Source organism: Micropterus salmoides, unplaced genomic scaffold, assembly GCF_014851395.1.
Source record: "Micropterus salmoides isolate LMB-PRFRI ecotype aquatic unplaced genomic scaffold, ASM1485139v1 Ms_hic_scaffold_2, whole genome shotgun sequence".
NCBI lineage: Eukaryota > Metazoa > Chordata > Actinopteri > Centrarchiformes > Centrarchidae > Micropterus > Micropterus salmoides.
Window position 1 is genome coordinate 38,893,473 of NW_024041150.1, and position 20,954 is coordinate 38,914,426.

Genomic DNA, 20,954 nt, shown 5'->3' on the forward strand with positions numbered 1-20,954 from the left:
GAAACAAAAACAGATAAAAAGAGTAACACCTACAAACTGACTCCAAACTTCCATGTAAACGTCTATTAAAGTAAATGTATGCTCACTTAGTCAATTTCCTAAGGACCAGCTATGCTACATAAATACTATGCTGTTTTGTGTTTTTAAGAGTTTGACTGATGAATAACATTCATTTTTACATGAATTTGCTATATTGTGATGTATTCGAATGCTTATGTGATATACAGTAGATTTTATACAACGTACATCTGTCACGTGGTCACAATTACGGAATTACTTAATTTGGATTGACTTGACCATGTTGTCCTGACGCATTTTTTTAAGATTATGTAAACATTTTTAATGATTCTGCGTTTAAATAACCATAAAAATAAACTTTTGTGCCTGCTCTCTTGTAAATCTTGTCAATATTCATGCAGTGAATTGAAGGATTTCACTTTATACATGCTGTAAGAAAGAGTATTTCATGCAGTCTAATGCTGCCTTTTCTTGGATTCTGATGAACTTAATTCCTCGCTCTCTGCAATGGTAAATTATCCAACTTTTATGGTCTATGAATGCAAATCCATGAAAACAAAGAGCAGATGCAGTGAGGATCAACAAAAATGAGGTCTGCCACTAGCTAGGCTATAGCCTAAGGAAAAGGACAATCTGTGAATCTTGATTCCTCGCACTGTGACAGACCTCTGACCACTTTCTAGGTCCCATGATGAGGTAAGAAATCAAATCAGAAGGTTTCAAAAGTTCCAGACTTAAAATTGTCTTCACTGAAAAAATCCACATCGCCACTATACGAAGTAAAGTTATTTATACATAAGTCCTTGTGGAAGCACATCAGTTGTGGGCCACAAAGTCCTCAGTGGGAGTCTGTGAAAGACCAAAGAACAAGGCATTTATTGTGTCATATTTATTGTGTCCCTGCGATGGATTGACAAACTGTCCAGGCTGCATGCAGGGTAAGCGGTTGACGATGGATGGATATTTATTGTGTGCGTGTGTGTGGTCCAGTCATGATTGAGTGATCATGCGTGCAAATTAGGCTAGTTAGAGGGGCGTGGTCTACCGACCCCAACAAGGTGGCCCCAGTGAGGGCCTGGCTTGTCCCCCAAATCTCCAAGCTGCGCAGCTTTCTGGGCCTACCCTTTACCTTTTTCACAACCATCCCCAGTCTTCCTTAGTTGGTTGTCATCAAAGTGGTTTGGTTGAGGGACATCCCTTTTTCTGCTGCACCTACAGAGGCAAGAAGAGATGGCCTCTTCTGAGGTTCTGCAGCTGCCTCAATATCCTCTAAAGGCAGCGATAGCATGACAGCTAAGGTAGTTAGTTTCGAGTGATACGCAACACACAATTGTTCCTTACACAATAAGTAAATATAAGACAATATCAAATCAAGAAGTTGCCTAACTTTTTATAAAAAATGATGAAGAAATTCAATAAGCTTTAATAATTTTCCCACAAACATTTTAATTTTGATTGATAACAATAGTAACATAATAAAAATGAAACAACACATTTCCCCAGCATCCTGAAGGTCACAGTTTTGATTGAACAAACGTTAAGGAGTCTGTATGTAAATTTTAGGTGTAATCACACAATGTGAAGTTTATAAAATATGTTTAAAACTTTTAAACCAGTGTTTACAAAATAAATTTTCCACATTATTAAATCATTTCATATTTACTTTTAGTTGATTTCCTGAGTTGCAGAAAAGTGGACAGTGAAAATGATCTAATATTGTGTTTTTGAGTTTTTGGTATCATGCGGCTTCACAGATTGGGTCTTTAAATTACAGTTTTGATTGAACTGGAATCTGTAAATCATAATGTGTTAATGCTGCAGTTGTACTGAAATCACTGTTTTCCTCTGTTATTTGTTTTATAATATATTAATGACATGTATATAGTATATACATGTCATTAATCCCAAGTTTCCCTACACACACACTTCCCTTCACCATGTAGCGATATGTTTTTTGATAATTTGATAAATAAAATCACCGAAAGATGCACACACCCAGGCCCTGGAAGGTCGACAGCCTGTCAATCAGTCCGAGTCACCGTGGAAACAACCTGAGAAAACAACCAGACCAAACTGTGATTGCTGTCATTTCTCCTAATCTGCATCCCAACTGAGACCACCAGGTCTGACTCATCAACTCTCTTCATTCTGTTGTTTGTAGTCTGAAACCTGAGCAGAAAAAACTCCCACCTCCTCGTCAGTCATTTTACTTTCAACATCAAATTAGATTATCAAATGATTCTTTCCTTCTTACTGTCTTTAGTCCTTTTTCATCTGATGTGAAAGCATGAGTGTCACTGAGTGAACCTTTTCCACTACTAGAGTGCGCCACCTACCTGCCTACTGCTGCCCTACTGCTGCCCTACTGCTGCCTTACTGCTGCCTTACTGCTGCCCTACTGCTGCCCTACTGCTGCCTTACTGCTGCCTAACTGCTGCCCTACTGCTGCCCTACTGCTGCCTTACTGCTGCCTTACTGCTGCCCTCCTGCTGCCTTACTGCTGCCTTACTGCTGCCCTCCTGCTGCCTTACTGCTGCCTTACTGCTGCCTACTGCTGCCCTACTGCTGCCCTACTGCTGCCCTACTGCTGCCTTACTGCTGCCCTACTGCTGCCTTACTGATGCTTTACTGCTGCCCTATTGCTGTCCTACTGCTGCCTTACTGCTGCCTTACTGATGCCTTACTGCTGCCCTACTGCTGTCCTACTGCTGCCTTACTGCTGCCTTACTGCTGCCTTACTGCTGCCTAACTGCTGCCCTACTGCTGCCCTACTGCTGCCTTACTGATTCCTTACTGCTGCCCTACTGCTGCCCTACTGCTGCCTTACTGCTGCCTTACTGCTGCCTTACTGATGCCTTACTGCTGCCCTACTGCTGCCCTACTGCTGCCTTACTGCTGCCTTACTGCTGCCCTACTGCTGCCCTACTGCTGCCTTACTGCTGCCTTACTGCTGCCTTACTGATGCCCTATTGCTGCCCTACTGCTGCCCTACTGCTGCCTTACTGCTGCCTTACTTCTGCCCTACGGCTGCTTTACTGCTGCCTTACTGCCGCCCTATGCTGCTCTACTGCTGCCCTACTGCTGCCTTACTGCTGCCTTACTGCTGCCCTACTGCTGCCTTACTGCTGCCTTACTGCTGCCTTACTGCTGCCTTACTGCTGCCTTACTGCTGCCTAACTGCTGCCCTACTGCTGCCCTACTGCTGCCTTACTGATGCCTTACTGCTGCCCTACTGCTGCCCTACTGCTGCCTTACTGCTGCCTTACTGCTGCCTTACTGATGCCTAACTGCTGCCCTACTGCTGCCCTACTGCTGCCTTACTGCTGCCTAACTGCTGCCCTACTGCTGTCCTACTGCTGCCTTACTGCTGCCTTACTGATGCCCTATTGCTGCCCTACTGCTGCCCTACTGCTGCCTTACTGCTGCCTTACTTCTGCCCTACGGCTGCTTTACTGCTGCCTTACTGCCGCCCTATGCTGCCCTACTGCTGCCCTACTGCTGCCTTACTGCTGCCTTACTTCTGCCCTACGGCTGCTTTACTGCTGCCTTACTGCCGCCCTATGCTGCTCTACTGTTGCCTTACTGCTGCCCTACTGCTGCCTTACTGCTGCCTTACTGCTGCCCTACTGCTGCCTTACTGCTGCCTTACTGCTGCCCTACTGCTGCCTTACTGCTGCCCTACTGCTGCCTTACTGCTGCCTTACTGCTGCCTAACTGCTGCCCTACTGCTGTCCTACTGCTGCCTTACTGCTGCCTTACTGCTGCCTAACTGCTGCCTTACTGCTGCCCTACTGCTGCCTTACTGCTGCCTTACTGCTGCCTTACTGCTGCCTTACTGCTGCCCTACTGCTGCCCTACTGCTGCCTTACTGCTGCCTTACTGCTGCCCTACTTCTGCCTTACTGCTGCCCTACTGCTGCCCTACTGCTGCCTTACTGCTGCCCTACTGCTGCCCTACTGCTGCCTTACTGCTGCCTTACTGCTGCCCTATTTCTGCCCTACTGCTGCCCTACTGCTGCCTTACTGATGCCTAACTGCTGCCCTACTGCTGTCCTACTGCTGCCTTACTGCTGCCTTACTGCTGCCCTACTGCTGCCCTACTGCTGCCCTACTGCTGCCTTACTGCTGCCTTACTGCTGCCTTACTGCTGCCCTACTGCTGCCCTACTGCTGCCTTACTGCTGCCTTACTGCTGCCCTACTGCTGTCCTACTGCTGCCTTACTGCTCCACACTGAGGCTCTTTCTGGTTGTTATTGTACTCGTACAGCATTAAATATCCATATTGTTGTCTGGATGGTGCAGATCAGCACAACATAAACACAAGGCACAAAATTAGCATGATAAATAATGTAAAAATAGTTGAAGCCGTTTCCCACTTATTTGCCACCATTTCAGTGTTTATTCTACTCTATTGTGTTCTCAGCAGCGTTTGCTTTGTAATGCGCTTCAAGAATAAAAAATAAGCCGCTGAAAAAACTGCAACAACAGTAGGACAGGAGGTCATGATGCACCGGAATGAGCTCCAGTAAACCGATGTTTCCAGGTCTAACCAGCCAGTCTGATGTTTGTCAAAAGTATCTGTGTTTATTCAGTAGCTGTCTGGTGTTGATTTCAGGTAATGAAGGTAAACACAGTGATCAGCAGAGCTGTGTCTTACCTAATGTGTCCAGGCCATGGTGATGAAGGCTGAGGAGTCGGCTTCATATTGCACCCTGGCAGATCTGCGTCTCCGAGCACCTCCGTTACAAATCTGGAGGTTAAACACAGAGAGAGATTATGTCCACACTCATCCAATCATTCTGGACTGATGCTGCTGATAGCGAGCTTTTTACCTTTTGTCTCAGCATCCTTCATTTACATTTACATTTAACTCACACTCTTTACCCAGAGAAACAGTTGCTATATATTTCAGAGGTTGCACGCCTCTGGAGCAAATAGGGGTTAAGGGTCTTGCTGCTTATTTGGGGCATATTTATTATTTATTTATTCTGAAGAGGACAGTAGAAAGGTGATAGGAAATGAGGGCAGAGAGAAAAACGAAATGGCTTGTCCTCAGCTAGAATCGACCCAGCTACATTGGGATCAGATCATGTGGGATGCGTGTTAACCACGAGGCTGCAGACGCCCTGTTGTAAGTGTATTACCTACCCGCTCTCACTCCCAAGTTGTCTCATATGGATGTATGGTCAAGATCCCTTGGTGTCAGTTTGTAACGCACTTGGAAGCCCTTTTGCATCATTGTTGATTGTTAAAAGTAGGTGGAGTATATACAAAACCCCATTTCAATAAAAACATGAAAATAGTTTTACTGACCAGCACACTTGTTTTTTTGTAAACATAAATAAAGACAGAATTCCATGCCTGCAACAAACTCAACAAAAGTTGGGAGAGAGAAAAGTCTCCACAATAAGCAGGCTAATTGTTAGCAGGTGAGGTGTCATGATCTGTCAAAGGCTCAGTCTTTGCAAGTAAGGATGGGTCGTGGCTCACCCCTTTGTGCCAAAATTAGGAAATTGTTAGTCAGTTCAAAAGGTAACATTTTTCAACACAAGGTAGAAGAGAATTTAGGTCTTTCAAAATCAAAAGTGCTGATTGGGGAATGGGGGATATTCCAGGAGACCAGTGTTTATTTCCCGTTGGAAACAAAAAGTCAACACCGATTCTTTTTAGGTATGTTGCATAAGTTAAGTAATTTTTATGTAAATCATGTAAGTTATTTTAACCCAAACCATGCTGTTTTCTTAAACCTAACTAAATTGTTAACCACTAGTTTTATTTTGTAAGTGTAACCTGACGTTGCATATTTATTATTACTAACTTGACTATGGAGCCCTACATGTGCAAAAGGGCATTAATAAGCGTTAATATGTGGTGAGTTGAACGTGAGAATGTGTTGGTTTTACAGTGACGAGCAGCTGCTCACATGAGTGTGTGTGGTGTGTTTGGGAGAGAGGCGTACCGGAGTGCAGCTGTTGTTCTGTTTGACACACAGGTTGAGTTTGCAGTGCAGGTAGACGTCACCAGAGTTACTAGAGAACCGGAACATGTTGAAGGAGAAGGAGTTGGACGGTCCCAGTCCGTTTCCCTTGACCTGCACCGTCCGGTCAGTGGGGTTCGCACAGCTGCTCACAAACACATCACATCAGAGCACACTTATATTCTGGAATCAAGAATCCCATTAATTGACGAAAACCTGCTTCTGATTCACTGGGAACACAAGTGAGCAGCTAACACCACTGTGTGTGTGTCTCACCCCTTAATGATCAGGTCGTATCTTGGACTCCCGCTGGGCGAGGCCTGATTGGTTGCCCAGCAGGAGTCGGTCACTACGGTAACCAAGCCACCATCCAGCCCGTCAGTCTTTAGCTCCACCCAGATCTTCTGGTTCAGCTGGACTTCGGTGCTCAACTCCACAGCTTGTGTGAGGCCGGCGTCGGTGTAGGCCTTCATGGTCACAGTGTAATTCCAAGGTCCAGATGTGATCTGCTGGATCACAGAGCTGCAGAGCACACACACAAACACACACACACACACACACACACACACACACACACACACAGTTCAGCTACCAAATGCTCACAAGCTTCCTAACAACAGGGTTCACAACACAAAGTAATTTGAATTTAAATCAACAGCCAACACTCACTGGTCCATGATTCTGAAGGCCACAGTCTTGACGTCTGGCTGAGTATAGAAGCAGGAGAAGTTGATGTAGACCTGGTCCTGGTGAGTGATGACGTCAGAGGAGCTGTTCTGGCTCTTGATGGTGTTCATGTAGAATATTTGGCTGTTGTTAATCTGCTGGGTCACAGGGATTCAGGTGCTATTACTGCATCATCGCATTTCAGCCTTAATATAAGCTTCACAGATGATCAACATTACTAGAAACCAAGGCGGTGAGAGCTGAAGCCTAACCCTCAAGAGGATCCCGGACTATAGAAGAGCAGGAGTAGCTCAGCAGAGTGCTGGAGGAGATTTGGCTGCTCGTTGAGAGTAAAGAGGTGAAGGAGAGGACCCACCGTGACCACCGCCCCACAGGTGTTGCTGCTGTTGAAGCTGAAGGTCACCATGTGGGTCTGCTCGTCTACCTGACCCGTGCAGGTCTGGTCATTGAGGTGCAAGGCCGAATAGTTGAAGCCTTTTTCCTCCAGAAGACAACCGACCAGAGTAACTGAAGCAGAGTTCTGCATGCAGATCGTTGGATCACCTGAACGTCCAGCAGCACAGACGAGGGAAACCAACATGAAACACAGACCATGTTACAGAGAAGAGGCTCTACAATCACTCACACCATGTGGGACACAAGCAGTCAGACCATTAAATCCTGGTTTGGTGACATTTCTTTCTTTTGTATTCAGAGCTGATCTGGAGGCAGAAATAAAGGTTGGAACCAAACTACCAGTTTTTATCTCAGCATCAGACTTTAGAAGACCTGAGGGTAAAAGTCAGGTCTGTGCTGCTGATAACAAACACTCAGTCTAACTGAGTGCTGAACTTCTTACTGTAGTTATGAGCAGCTCTGACATCATTTCTGCCTCCTCAACAGCTCAGCTGTGTGAAACAGTTCTCCCTCTGAGAAAACCTTTGAGTCTCTGACAATCAGGACAATTTAATCACGTGACTTCGTTGTGTGTAGCTGTCGTACCGAAAGTGCCTGCTGATATGTACGGAGAGGCAAAAATGGCCCGACAGAAGCAGCTGGGTTCACCTCCCGTGTTCTCGGCACAGAACTCGTGAGCATTGCACATCTTGCCCTGACAGAAAGCCTTAGGAGGTGCTGGGGACAGAGACAGAGAGACATGTTGAGAATAATAATTAAATCACACTAAAGACTAAAGTGCAGATGACTTACTGATGCTGTCACTAACACATAATGACTGCAAGAACACTGAAATAAATTCTCTACAACTACTACAGTAAAAACTGTGAAAGTTTAAATTAGAGACAAAACATTTGTTTTTTCCCTTTTATTTTTATATAGCCTGCTTGCACACATTTTTTACTTCTTTCTTTTTCTGAGTTTTAAAATATTAACGCAAATAGTAGTTTGAATTAATCTAATTTGGATGTTTAATGATCACAAAGTCAGGCTGATAAAGCTTCACTGAATTGAGTTTATTAAAGTCTTACAGCAGCCGGCCTCTGACATCAAGTCCTCCAGTGTGTTGGAGCTGTACAGGCTGCAGGCTCTGGCGTAGGCCTCCAGGAACTGGCAGTGTAGACCGTCTGCCGGAGGATAATTGCACATAGTGTCGGTGCAAGCGGTTATGTAGGGCTCTGGGTTGGTGTAGTTGTGACAGGCGGTGAAGGGAGCCTCATTCAGGAGATTACAGCTGTTCCACAGATGTAAAGGGACAGAATGAAAGAAAGACGGATTAAGTCCAGCCAGTGTTGTGTTATAGTCTACAATTTGGAGTTAAAAACAAACAAAACTATGTTTCACGTCACACAGATGTTCTCCAGATCAAAAGGTGGATAACCTGAGTTCATTGAGAGGTTTTATCTTCCATCCCTCCTCACATCACGTCATGTCAAAGTTTCCTTGGGAAAGATATTGAACTTCAAAATGCTCCCGTGAATAATTAGTTTCTTTGATGTGCAGTTGGCACCTTACATGCGTCATTGTATGAACATGTGTGGTGTAAACTGCTTGGATGTGGTCGTAAAACTAGAAAGGCACTTATATAAGTACAGTCCATTTACCTTTATGTAGCATGTCACTACAGAGATAAAGCGTAATACAGACAGATGTTTCATCTGCTCACCGTTCAGTCATCATGGTGCAGTTGATCGAACTGTCAGCAGAGTCACTGTAATGCACTTCACAGCTAGGGGGCGACACACAACACAAGGTCAGGACTGTTTCCCTTGTTCATATAAAAACAGAGGCTCTTTTTGATTGTTATGGTCTCAAGCATAAAATAATAATATAGTATAGTAATATATAATAATGAAATATAGGCTTTTAATTTTTGGTTCAGTCCTCAAGTGAAAATGCTGGAGAACCTTTCTTCTTTCTCAAGAGAAATTTAAAAGTAGTGAAAATGGTCATTGCTATGAGATAAAGAATAAAACTAAATATACAGAGTCAATCAAATAAACATTGATAGTTCAGATGTTAAGATTATTTAGGGAACTGAAGTTCAAAAACCAACTCTTGTTACATTTGAGCCCTCTCATCAACAACACTCAGTGGGTTGTGATTGATGTCTTACCCACTGGCACTGTAAGCAGCAGGGAGCCTCACTGAGCTCAAAGGAACACTGGAGTTGGCACACAAACCCTGCAGAGATGGATCTTTTCCACCAGGTGCTGGACATGTTCAGGACAGAAAACGAGTCAGATCAGTATCAAAATGAGTCGTAAGCTGCCGCCTTCAAACTGGATGAACGCGGCAGCTCATTAAAGAACTGCAAAGTTTACATTCCTGATGCTCCAAATGAGCACTGGTGTGACATTTATTTTGTGTAGTGAGTGGGAGGATTTTAGTTTGTGTACCTTTTAAGTGGATCTGTGCCGTGTTGCCATCAAAGAAGACAAGCACCACCTTGTTAGACAGCACCACCTTTGCAGTGACTCCGGTTTGATCCTTAGAGAGCTCCACACCGTGAACCACCTGAGCTGTGCTGTTAAGGGTCAACGTATTCTTGTCCAGCTACATCACAGCAAAGAGACAAATTGGAGGAAACACTGATTCAATCATCACAAACACGCAGGCTGTTTTCACAGCAACAACCACTGACTGCTTCTAACATCACTGAGAAGGAAGATGAGAGGATGGAAGGACACTGACACATGACTGTGGCTGCAGGCAGCTTACCCAAACTCTCCCGTCTTGGTCCACTTGAATTTGAACACCAGGCCCGTCTAGTTGCAGTGTCACACTGTCCACAAAGCTCACATCTTTACGTCGACGTTCCCGAAAGTTCCCAAGCACATGGAAGCCTGGGACAGACGAACCCGACAGTAGAGAGTACGCACACCGATCCGGGACAGAGTTCACTTGGCTGAGAAAGTCTATGACAGTAGGGCCGGTCACAGTGCAGATGGAGTCAAACACGCAGCTGATGGAGGCGAAGGGAGACAGAAACAACAACAATCATCATTAGACAAGGCAAGCTTATTTGTATAGCTCATTTCAACAAGGTAATATAAAGTGCTTTACATATCATATAAAAAGACAATTAAAAGAGAGTTAAATAAGACTTTAATAAAAACAAGATGAAAAAGGAGAGTAAAGGTTACAGTGGCAGCAGCAAAAAGAAAAATCTTCATTGTTGATTTAAAGGAATTGAGAGTTTCAGCAGACTTGCAGTTTTCAGGGAATTTGTTTCAGATAATTGGTGCATAAAAACTGAACGCTGCTTCTCCGTGTTTAGTTTCGACTAAGGGGACAGAAAGCAGACATGTCGCAGATGAACCTGGGTGGTTCATAACACAGCAAGAGATCTAAACCATTCAGTGCCTTATTAAATCAGTATTTTCAATAAACAATACAGTAGTTGAGTCGACTGATAGATAAATCCATGGACAAGCGTTTCCAAATCCTGATAAGACAAAAGTCCTTTTAATCCGCCAGTCCCCTACACCAAGATTTGTGGCTTGGTTTGTGGTTTTTAACATAAATGATTAAAGCTGAGCGCTGACTTTTAATCATTCTTCCTTTGTTCCAAAATCAATGACTTCAGTTTGGTCTTTGTTTACTTGAAGAAAATTCCAGCACATCAAATTATTGATTTGTTCAGTGCACTTGTATGGGGTTATAGCCCCCTGTTTATATGGTAGTGTAAACCTGTGTGTCATCTGCATAATTCTAATAGCATATTTTGTTGTTTTCCATAATCTGAGCCAGTAGCAGCACGTGGATGTTAAACATAAGAGGCCCCAGAATGGAGCAACAGCTGCCTCGTCATGAGCTGTTGCTGCTGAGGGCTGCAGCCACAAGGGGTCGCTCAAAGTCATAATGTAGGTATTTATCTCCTAATATTTAATTATTATGTTTCCACACCACTGGCTCACATGTCAACCAACAGCAGTCACTTGAAGGAATCAGCATTTGGTATTTATGATGATGATGATGATGATTATTATTTATTTATTTATTTATTTTTAAATAACTGTGCTGTTAGAACCTTGTCCTGATGCAGATGAAGTTCTGATTGTGGGTCTATTAACATTTTCCATGGGCTCAGTATAGTCTGCTTTAATTTCAAAGTGCGGTGAACACTGAGTTTCAACTGGGGTCTCACAGTGGAGGATAAATGCTCCATCTCCTCCATCTAACCAAATCCTTGTCTCACACTAAACAGATTGACGTGACATGTGTGGCTTTGCTGGAGACCATAAAAGGCTCTGATTTCAAGTCTGTCTGTGTTCAGCTCTCAGTCACTGAATCTCTGAGCTTTGAGGTTTATTTTCACCTCTACGTTCCTGTTCTTAAGTAACAGATATAAGCCTCATTATTTACTGATGTCTTTGCTGCATGTGAGCTGTGTTGAGTTACTGCTGATGAACATCTGCTGCTGCTTCACATTACTGTGAACGCTCTCTAATGGCGAACACTTCCCTGAATAAATAAAGTCTCATCAAGTCCCTGTAAAATCCCAACTCTGTCTTCCAAATATGAAGGACACATATTTACGTGTTGTTGCCTTGACATCGTCCAGTGCGTGGACAGCCAGTGACTCTGAGGACAGCAGTATCATCACAGGTTACACAGGAGCAGGTATCTGGATCAGAGCTCACCACTTCACCATATTTATACAAAACACCTGTGATGTGAGGGAATGGTTACTATCAGGTTAATGTCATTGTTGACTTATTAGTTTGCTAACTGTAAGCAAAAGCAAAACATAAAAAATATTTAAAAAAATAATTAGGTTTTAAGGGTCCCTAAATAGATTTATGGAGGTAGTAGATTTGCCAACCTGAGTGTCTGCATCTGCTGACGTCTAAGAGCTGCCAAAATGTGTTAGAATTCAGTGTATCGACTGTGATACCATTGACCATCAAACTAATCACCTAGACGGCAACAAACACAACCACTGTTACTATCACAGAGCAGAGACAACTTCAATTATAATTTTGTCTTTTCCTCTTGTTAAACAAGAGTAACAGGGAACTGTCTCTGTGTGCAGACTTTATGCAAGTATTTTTTGAGCAATATTTAGTTATTTATTATACTCACAGATGAAATACTGCCGCCTATTATTACAGCTGTTTGTGTCCCAAAGTTAGCTAGATAGACATCACTCTATGAAGAGTCAATAAAGGAGACACTGATAGACACAGTTAGGTATTTTCCAAAAACCTTTAGGAAAGTATTTGATGATAATCTATAAATTAATTTTTGTCTGATCAAAAACACTGAACACCGGTCAATTGTAATTAGTCATGACACTGAACAACACTCACCAGACTTCCAACACCTACTATGCATTTTATGTTGCCCGTAATAGTTGGTAAAGTCATATGGATATAATTTTCCGCATCCTTTGATGGAAATGGATTTATCTGAAACAGAGCCTTGCCTGCCAACAATGGAAAACCTACAATACAGTCCTGTCTGGTTTGATTGTTGAAAAGGTCAATGAAACAGACATTTGTGGAGTTCACCTGTTGAAATCAGAGACACAACAATTACCATAACAATACTGATGAACTGCTGGTTTTACTCCAGATTCATATGTAAAGGATGTATCAGTTGTCAGTTGACATTCACTCAGTCTGCACACATCATCTTTATACAGCTGCAGACTAAATGTAAATGATGACAGTAGGTGAAAACAAACAAATCCTACTCACATAGATTTGTTCGTACTTCTGTCCATAAAACGTGATGGGGCATGAGCTGATGTTAAACACTGCAGGGAGGGAAAATATCTGAGCACCTGAAGACGATGGAGACACATGAGAGGTCAGAATTAGAGTACAACAACAGGGAAGGCTGCTCATTCAAAAGTTGACTTCATGAAGGAATAAAACGGGTTTTGCTAACCAACCAAGAAGACTTTTCTTATTACATAATCAGTCACTGCTTCTTAGAAACAAAGAGATTTCAGAAGATCTCGTCACGTTTGACAGATTATCACTTAAAATCATTTTACTCTGCTCCTGAGATTGTTTGCTAATTTATTATGATGGAGTTTCAAAATGGCTGCCATGTGTGTGCTCACCTGCCAGCCCGATGAGAGCAGACAGGTAGAGCAGGGTGCAGAGCATGTTGGAGGAGCCCGATCAGCTGGAGAGAGAGAGAGAGAGAGAGAGAGAGAGAGAGAGAGAGAGAGGGAGAGAGAGAGCTGGAAGACACACAGAAAGTCAGAGCCACATTCAAAGTTCAACACTTTTCCTGGCAAGTGGAACATGAAGCTCAGTCCAAAGACAGGGTTCATACACATTTTAGATTTCCATGACTTTTCCAGGTTTTTTTTTTTTTTCCCATGACCCTAAGAACCCTGCATGAATGTGAGGTTTCATGTTTCTAAAAGCTGCAGTATTCACTCGCTCTGTGTAACAGTATTTACAACAACAGCTCAGCTATTGCAGTTGGACAATGACATCACATCTGAGCCCATCCTTTAGTCTGCAACCAACAATTATGTTTTCATTATCTATCAATCTCCACATTATTCTCTTGATTAATCATTTGGTTTATAAAATGTCAAAAAACTGTGCCTGACATATTTAACACTAGAACCTGCCAACGGGTGTTATGTAGCACCCACTATTGTTAAAAAATGTCAAGATAAAGCCAGTTTTAGCGCCAGCGGGTAAAATTTACCCCTTTAGAGAATCCAGTCATTTTAGCGCTGTTCATTTCACTGTTTAAACATTATATGTAGCTATTGGCAACGTGTTTCCCACTACAGACATCACACTTGCTCAGCGCAGTGAGTGAAGGAGAGTCTGACGGTGGGCTGAGCGATGTGTCCTGGGTTGATTCTGCATCTGACAGCATCCACTTGTATGAAGTAAACATGCATAAAAGCCGCTGCTCATAGGTTTTGTGTTTCTACATGTTCATCAAAACAAACAGTTTTTCGCTGTGATAGAGGTGCGTTCTGCGGTCCCTTCAAGAGAGCGTGCGGCTCCCTCCTGTGCCTTTTGACCGGCTATAACTTTTCCAATGATGTGTATTTTTTTTAATAAAAGTGAACATCATACATTTTTCCTTGGGTAAAAATCTACTATGAATTTTGGAATTTATAATAATTGTTTTTTTCAAATAAATAGCCTACTTTTATTTGGACTTTCAAACTTTTGAAGCTATGTGTTACTCTGTGGATGCCCGATGGAAGCCCGAAAAAACAAGCAAAACAGGAGGCTATTATTACCGCCTATAAAACACTACAACAGTCAGTCTTGTCTTGTAAATTTTATGCTGCATTTAAATTGAAGTTGTGTTTAGAATATAACTAGGCTATAACATCTATAACAGCGGCGAGTGGATGACATCAAGAGAGCCGCCGCGTGTGAACGTGCCCTTCACAGGTGAACTACCTGCACGGTGAAGACAATGAATAAATTAGAATAAACATTCTTAAATGCCTGAAATATGGGGATGTGTTTATAGGAAATACAGAGCCAATGTGCTAAATGTTTCCCAAAGTGTGTTGGAGCAACACGTAGTAGAAATAATCACAAAATCAGGCATTTTTGGCGGTTAGGTCACAACCCTGGCGGTTCTAGTGTTAACTGGCTGGCTGGCAGTCCAAAACCCAAAAATAGGCTTACAGTAAACAGTAGGCCTACTATTTGATGATTAATAAACACAAATTGAGAATAAGCTCTGTGACTTTCAGAAACATGGAAAAAAAGTCTTATTAGTATAGGTTTTTTAATGTATTTACCTTTTGTAACTTATTTGCCAGTTTGAGTGTTTTCCACACCTCCTTTCATATTCGTAACCTGGATTTAGGCTCAGAGTGCTGAAACGATCCTTGAATATTAAAATAACAGTTTGTTATTGTAAATTTAATATATTGGTCTTTAAACATTAAGGACAAAGCCAGCTCTGTGAGGACAGCACCTTGGGCTTTAGGAAAGTGTGTGGAATGTCTTTTTAGTATTTTCTGACATTTTTACAAATCAAATAAATATTTAAAAAATGAATTGATCATGTTGATGGGCGTTGCGGTCTGTAATGCTGGCACTCTCCTTGGTAACCTTAATCTGGTCGTCATATTTTTACTTTAGTACCTATTTTTAATACATTGATAGAGATATGTTGTTTTTCCTTCTCTTTGTGGCCCTGCTGTGTGTTTGAAGCAGTGAATATTAGTTGAGGTGTGCAGGTTGTCTCACCCTCTGGAGGTCTGTTGGGTGATGAGGTAGATAAAGGTCTCCGATCTGCAGCTAGCGGACAGTTTTGTCTGTTGCTCTCTATATGTGGAGGAAGCCGCTCTCTCTTTCTCACTCACTCTGTTTTTATGTGCATCCCCACTGTTGTTCAAACCCACGAAGGAAGGACGGGTTAGACAGGGGCGGAGTCAACAATGGTGATACCTGTTGTGAACGCCACCCATTTTCACCCAAATCAATAAGATGAAAAAGCAAACAAGGCAAAGAAAGAAGAAATATCACATAAATTACAAGATAGACATAGAAAGTGTTAAAAGTTAATTAGTAATTGTCAGATAGTATCTTAACTTAGTAATGATGTTTTCTTTAATGCACATTTGATGTTATAGCCTCTACCTTGGTTTTATAACCACTTAATATAGGGTGATAATGAATTTATAGCATCTGTCAAATTACTCCGGTAGAAGTTTTTGTTTGTAGAAAAATGAAACCATTTCAGTGATAACTGGGGCAAACTTATGCATTGCTTTCAGTCCAGCGCCCTCAGGTTAGATCTGTGGGGCCCCGGTGTCTTTTATTAATACAAGAGTCACCAATATCAGAAATCTTAAACTTCTTCACACGGGGGCTTTAAATATGGATTCAACTCAAATTGCTGTTTGTTGTCAAAGAAAAAAGGACTGAATGTCGTAAATCTCTGAAAAGTAAAACCCAAATCAGATATCCTGGCCTACTGATGGACTTTAAAAACCACGTCAACAAAATAATAGTCCGATTATTATATTTTTTCTCAACGCAGCAAGAATTGAGAGAATTCACGTCCAAAAAGGATTTGCATAAACAAAGCCGAAACCTTTACACTTTGTTCGTACATGAGCATGTGAATGTATTGTAATGTATGGTGGTATGATGAAAAAAATGTTGTAAATCTCAGAGTGCACAACAACAGAGTCAAACATACCCAGAAGGTGTCTGGTGTGGAATGAAACTCAACTAGAAAGTCTTCACCTGTGAGTCGGTTGATTGTGGAAAGACGCAGGCATTTTCAAGTTCACTGGAAGAACAGTGAGGTCTTTCTACCAGCAGACAAGTGGAGGGTAACATTATGTATTTGAACAGCAATGACCTTTTCAAAATCAAAATGTACAGCTTAAAGAAGTGGAGAAGTGAAGTAGTTTGTCTTGTGGTCCAGCAGTACGGAGCACCCGGAGGATTAGGGGGAGAATACTTTTGTGTTACCTCACAATAACTTGTGTTCCTACGAAGTATGTTTTGCTTTTTCTCGCAATACTTTTGCATTAAAATGCAATACTTTTGTGTTTATAGTCCATTACTACGCCAAGATTTCTGGCTTGGTTGTGGTTTTTAACATTTTAACACGCATGCAGCACTGACATCCAGTAGTACTAAAACTGAAATTTTACCACTGTCTGTGTTTAAATGATTGTCATTGAAGACCTTAACAAGAGCAGTCGCAGTGCTGTGGTCGAATCCTGACAGTAAGACATTAAATCAGTTGTTTAGTGCCAATAAGTTTTTCATCTGCTAAGGCCATGCAATCAAAAACATTTATTTACCTGGTGGCAGAATATCAAGGCAACATGAGGAGGAATTTCAGATGATGTATTATTTCCTCAAGGTTTCTATGGCTGAGAGATGCGCAAGCAAGCCTTAATAAATATTTCACTGGTGTTTTCATAAGTGTGACAAATGAGGATTTAAAGCCAGTGTTGGAAGTAGATGCTGAGGGGGGTTAAAGGTAGAGAAAATGTGAGTAGTTCGAGGGAAGGTTTGGTTCCAGCAGTGACCAGCTCTTTCATGTGGTCAGTGAACTGCAAGGGGGGGTGAATCCTTACAGGTGGCTGTTAGTGAGTGGGGTGGAGACTCTTCCTCTTGGCTATGATGTCTCCCATGATAAGAGCTCTCTTAAGGCGAGGTCTGAAATGGCTCTCTTTCAACGTTTATGGCTTGTTGTGTTGTGTCTTTTTCTTGTTTTGATCCCTCTTCTCTCTTGGCAGAGGGAACAGTCACTTTCTGATCTACTCTCAGTCCTTCTGTGTGAGGACAGGATGTTATCCAGGTCATCAGATGGAGATCCAGGGTCCTGCAGTTGAGGTGTCCACCTCTGTGTCCTACTAAGAACAGGGGTTGAAGAGCCACTCTGCCTGGATAATAATGCAGGCCAGCAGGTTTCATCACAAATCTCAGGACGTTGGGCTCATCCTGTTACTTGTCCTCCCATTTGTCAGGGAAATGATTTCCTCTGAGGCTTTGCACCAGGAGAGTTCCAGGAAGGACTACCACTTTATAGATTTATTAGCCGGCACACAGGCCTTATGCGTCTGGGTAGTCTTGTTGGTGCTAATTAGCTGTGTGTTAGCATCCCCTTGTCCAGTATCGACAGCTTGTGAGAAGTGGCGGTGCACAGGAAAAAATCGCGCTACACCGAAGAGTAAATTTCCCGTATTGTGTAACAGTGTGAACAGGCCCACTTCAGTATGGGCTGCTTTTAAATATATTAATGTTTATGTTAACATCATGTTTCACGTCATGTGACAAATGTCAGCTCGCTTTGGATGATGTACTGAAACACTGAAACCTTTTTGTGGTTTTCAGGTCAACGGCAATCATTTCCAATAGTATATTGATTATATAGTATATTATTATTATATAGTGTATATATAGTATATTGAAGTGGCGTTGGCTCACTTTAACATGTCAAAGAACACACTGCGAAATGGTGGCCTTTGCATCCTCCGCTTATTGGTTCAGTTTTTTATCAATACTCATTCTCTATCATGACTAAAAGTGATTTGAAAAAATATTATTAAAAAAATCAAAACAGGATTAGAATTTAATATTTAAAACACAACAATGTTCATAGAGCATCAAAAGCAATGTCACTCTATATACAGTATGCTATATTAGCTTTCAATAGGTTTGTGTGTTTATGGTTGTTGAACAGGTACATTGATTGAGAATTGGCTTTTTACTCTCAAAGGTTTTATTGCACTTCCTTACAGCAACGAGAAGAGTTGTTGTCAACTCGAGTAGTCTTGGAGTTATCTTCACTTCACCTGGTTCACTTCTCAAGCATGATCACTGACTCTGCTCTGTGTGTCTGCGTTGAAGCTCACAGAGAGCAGATTTCTATCGGTTCAACGCTGATTGGTTGTTCACAACGCAGCGTAAAAAATGTAATGTTAGCATAATCACTGGAAAAATAGGGTGCGTCGATAGTAAGTTTACTGTGTCCTTCAGTATTTTGATGTGTCAGAGTCACAGGACGCTGACTTGTCTACATCGCTGCTCCCTGCATACCTGTAGCATGTAGAGATGACAACTATGACACGTAACGCTACCTTGGTTACTAGTTCCAGTGATTAATGAAAATTCTCACATATCCAATCATTTAGTTGTTCTGTTCACCTCAGCGCTTGTATGAGATCGTTGTTCCACGGGGATATGGTCATGTGTAATTACCTTTGTAATCCGAGAGAAATTTTCCTTTTTTTTAAAAAGTAAATTATTGAAATAGAAATGAATGAGTCAATGTTTTGAATCTCTTTTCCTCTCAGATTTCTGTCTAGTTGAACTGCTCTCAGCTAAATTTGTTTTGTTCTAATGGGTGGTGAACAAATACTTTTCACAAATGGTGAACTTAAACTTTGTTGTTCTGAAATCAAGCTTCCAGAGGATCTATCATCTGCCTCAGAACTACAAGAATACAACTGACAAGTAACTCATCAACAATTTGTGCTATGTTCCTGGCTGAGAATATCAGTCTAGTAAAAGGTGGCATGTTGTACTTGAAAATGTGGGTAATTATAATGCATTCCTTTCAAAGTAATTATCGCAATGTTGAAAAGCCAGCAGATACCTTTAGCAGAATGTTAAAGTACTTCGGCATGTTCCCATACTTGAGTTATCTGGTGAGTTTCCCCCTCCAGGTTTGAGATCTCTGACAGAACTCACCCTGCAAGTTTATATATATAAGTTGTGCACAGTATGTAGTGATTATGCAATGGATGAGTCACTATGAAGCTTTTCATGGTAAGGCATCCTTAAGGAGAAAATAATTTACAGCAACCTCTGCTTGACTTTGACAACCAATAAATCCTAAAGCTACCACAACACCTTAACCTCATAGTGACAATGTATTTCCCGCAAAACATCTGCAATTAAATGTTTTGCACTGCCGCCCCTTTCTAGCTCTTTCTTGTTATCAGCTGACCTGGATAAATCAGTTGTTTCAGTGTTTCTCTTATTTGTCCCAAAAATAATTGTAATTATATCTGCTGGTTAAATGAAAATAATGAAAAAAAGAACTGGCGACTTCCACATGTTTTTTTTTTGTTATCTCCTAATTACAAGGTAGACAGCAAGACATAATTCCATTGGTTTAGTCTGTGTCCAAAGACCTGCAAATATGACGACAACTGTTTTTTCATTCATAGATGGCAGTAGAAGTGTGTTTCGATCCAATTGGTCGTAGATAAAACATTTTGTGAGACCACACCTGCACTCAGTGAAATATATATGTACAGTATATATATAAGACTATTGCAGTCTGTAAAACTGCAAAATCTGCTGCTAATAAAATGGTTATGAGACGAGCATTGAATCTGTGAGTGTGTGGTTTTGAAAATATAAACACTAGGCTAAATGCCGTTTTCTGTTTCCATAGGGCCAAAGAATCTTTCTGTTAGTCATCTTACAAACAGTATTCAAATGCATTACAGTCTATGATCTCTGTTTTTTTTCTCTCACATTTCATGATTTAAGAAATGTGCGGTACATACACTTTAACAGAATCACAATGGAGTGTTACAAACATTACAAAACAAAGAATAATAAAAGCATATTTTTACTGTCATGAAGTTCCAGAAGATAACTGTGACATGATTTCTGTAAATTTTCATTTGTTTTAAAAATAAATATTACAGCAAAAATATTTTAAAAAATAGTTCCTGAGTTACGTTAGCTCACATCTTGATTTAGAATGTATTAATTTATTTAACAGTTCAGTTTTTGAGATTTCAGATACTATGCCTTAGCAATGAAGAGTTGTTTATCAGTTAACTATAAACAGTAAACAGCAATAATGAAATAAATACAGATTTTTTTTGGTCACATTTCAAACAAAACATGTTTTAGATTGTTGAATATAAATATAAAAAAGTTATATTCATATTATATTCAGTTATAGTCATTTATAAAAAATGGTCTCGTGTTGATACCATGAACTGACGTGTTTACTGGACATCACTACATTATGTGTTGTTGCAGAAAGATTTGGTTAAAGAAATATCAAGAGCCAGGTTCAGGTGTGATAAAGAAGTTTCGGGGACTGATGAAGACTTATCGCATGGTTTAATGAGACTCGGCCGAGTGCCAACATACGACGTGAGAACACATAAAATGCCAAACACCAAATCTGAAGGATAACATCTTGTGGTCCTTTTTTATGTTACTGTCTGTCCCTCTAGTGTCTGTAGGTTTTCCATCTTAGGTCATCTTAACCTGAACACCCAGCCTGTCTGGTGTTTAGATTCAAATGCTCTGTCACAAAGGAATCAAATACTATCCATGAGTTTCACTTTGATCTGTGGAGCCAGCGAGGTCTTGTCAACATTC

The 20,954-nt window shown here is 41.4% G+C and overlaps 1 protein-coding gene across 1 annotated transcript; it reads right to left on the reverse strand.

Moving 5' to 3' along the window:
* Window positions 1-1,458: 1,458 nt before the first annotated feature.
* On the reverse strand, window positions 1,459-13,238 carry LOC119911956. The gene is made up of 18 exons (XM_038730929.1): window positions 13,193-13,238; window positions 12,822-12,907; window positions 12,432-12,632; window positions 12,205-12,270; window positions 11,945-12,038; window positions 11,659-11,788; window positions 9,838-10,081; window positions 9,516-9,672; window positions 9,233-9,329; window positions 8,783-8,845; window positions 8,148-8,350; window positions 7,663-7,794; window positions 7,037-7,224; window positions 6,664-6,815; window positions 6,271-6,516; window positions 5,977-6,139; window positions 4,675-4,767; window positions 1,459-2,069 (listed from the first exon to the last, which is right to left on the reverse strand). Exons 1-17 carry the CDS (start codon window positions 13,236-13,238, stop codon window positions 4,675-4,677), a joined length of 2,361 nt encoding a protein of 786 aa, XP_038586857.1. The 3' UTR covers window positions 1,459-2,069.
* Window positions 13,239-20,954: the final 7,716 nt, after the last annotated feature.

Excerpts from the sequence above, each read along its gene's own strand:
- LOC119911956 (XM_038730929.1), bottom strand. The coding sequence starts at position 13,238 with ATGCTCTGCACCCTGCTCTACCTGTCTGCTCTCATCGGGCTGGCAG. Across the intron at positions 11,789-11,944 it reads CAGCAGATGCAGACACTCAG|GTGTTTTGTATAAATATGGT; the intron begins GTTGGCAAATCT and ends CTCACATCACAG. Across the intron at positions 8,846-9,232 it reads GCTGCTTACAGTGCCAGTGG|CTGTGAAGTGCATTACAGTG; the intron begins GTAAGACATCAA and ends GTCGCCCCCTAG.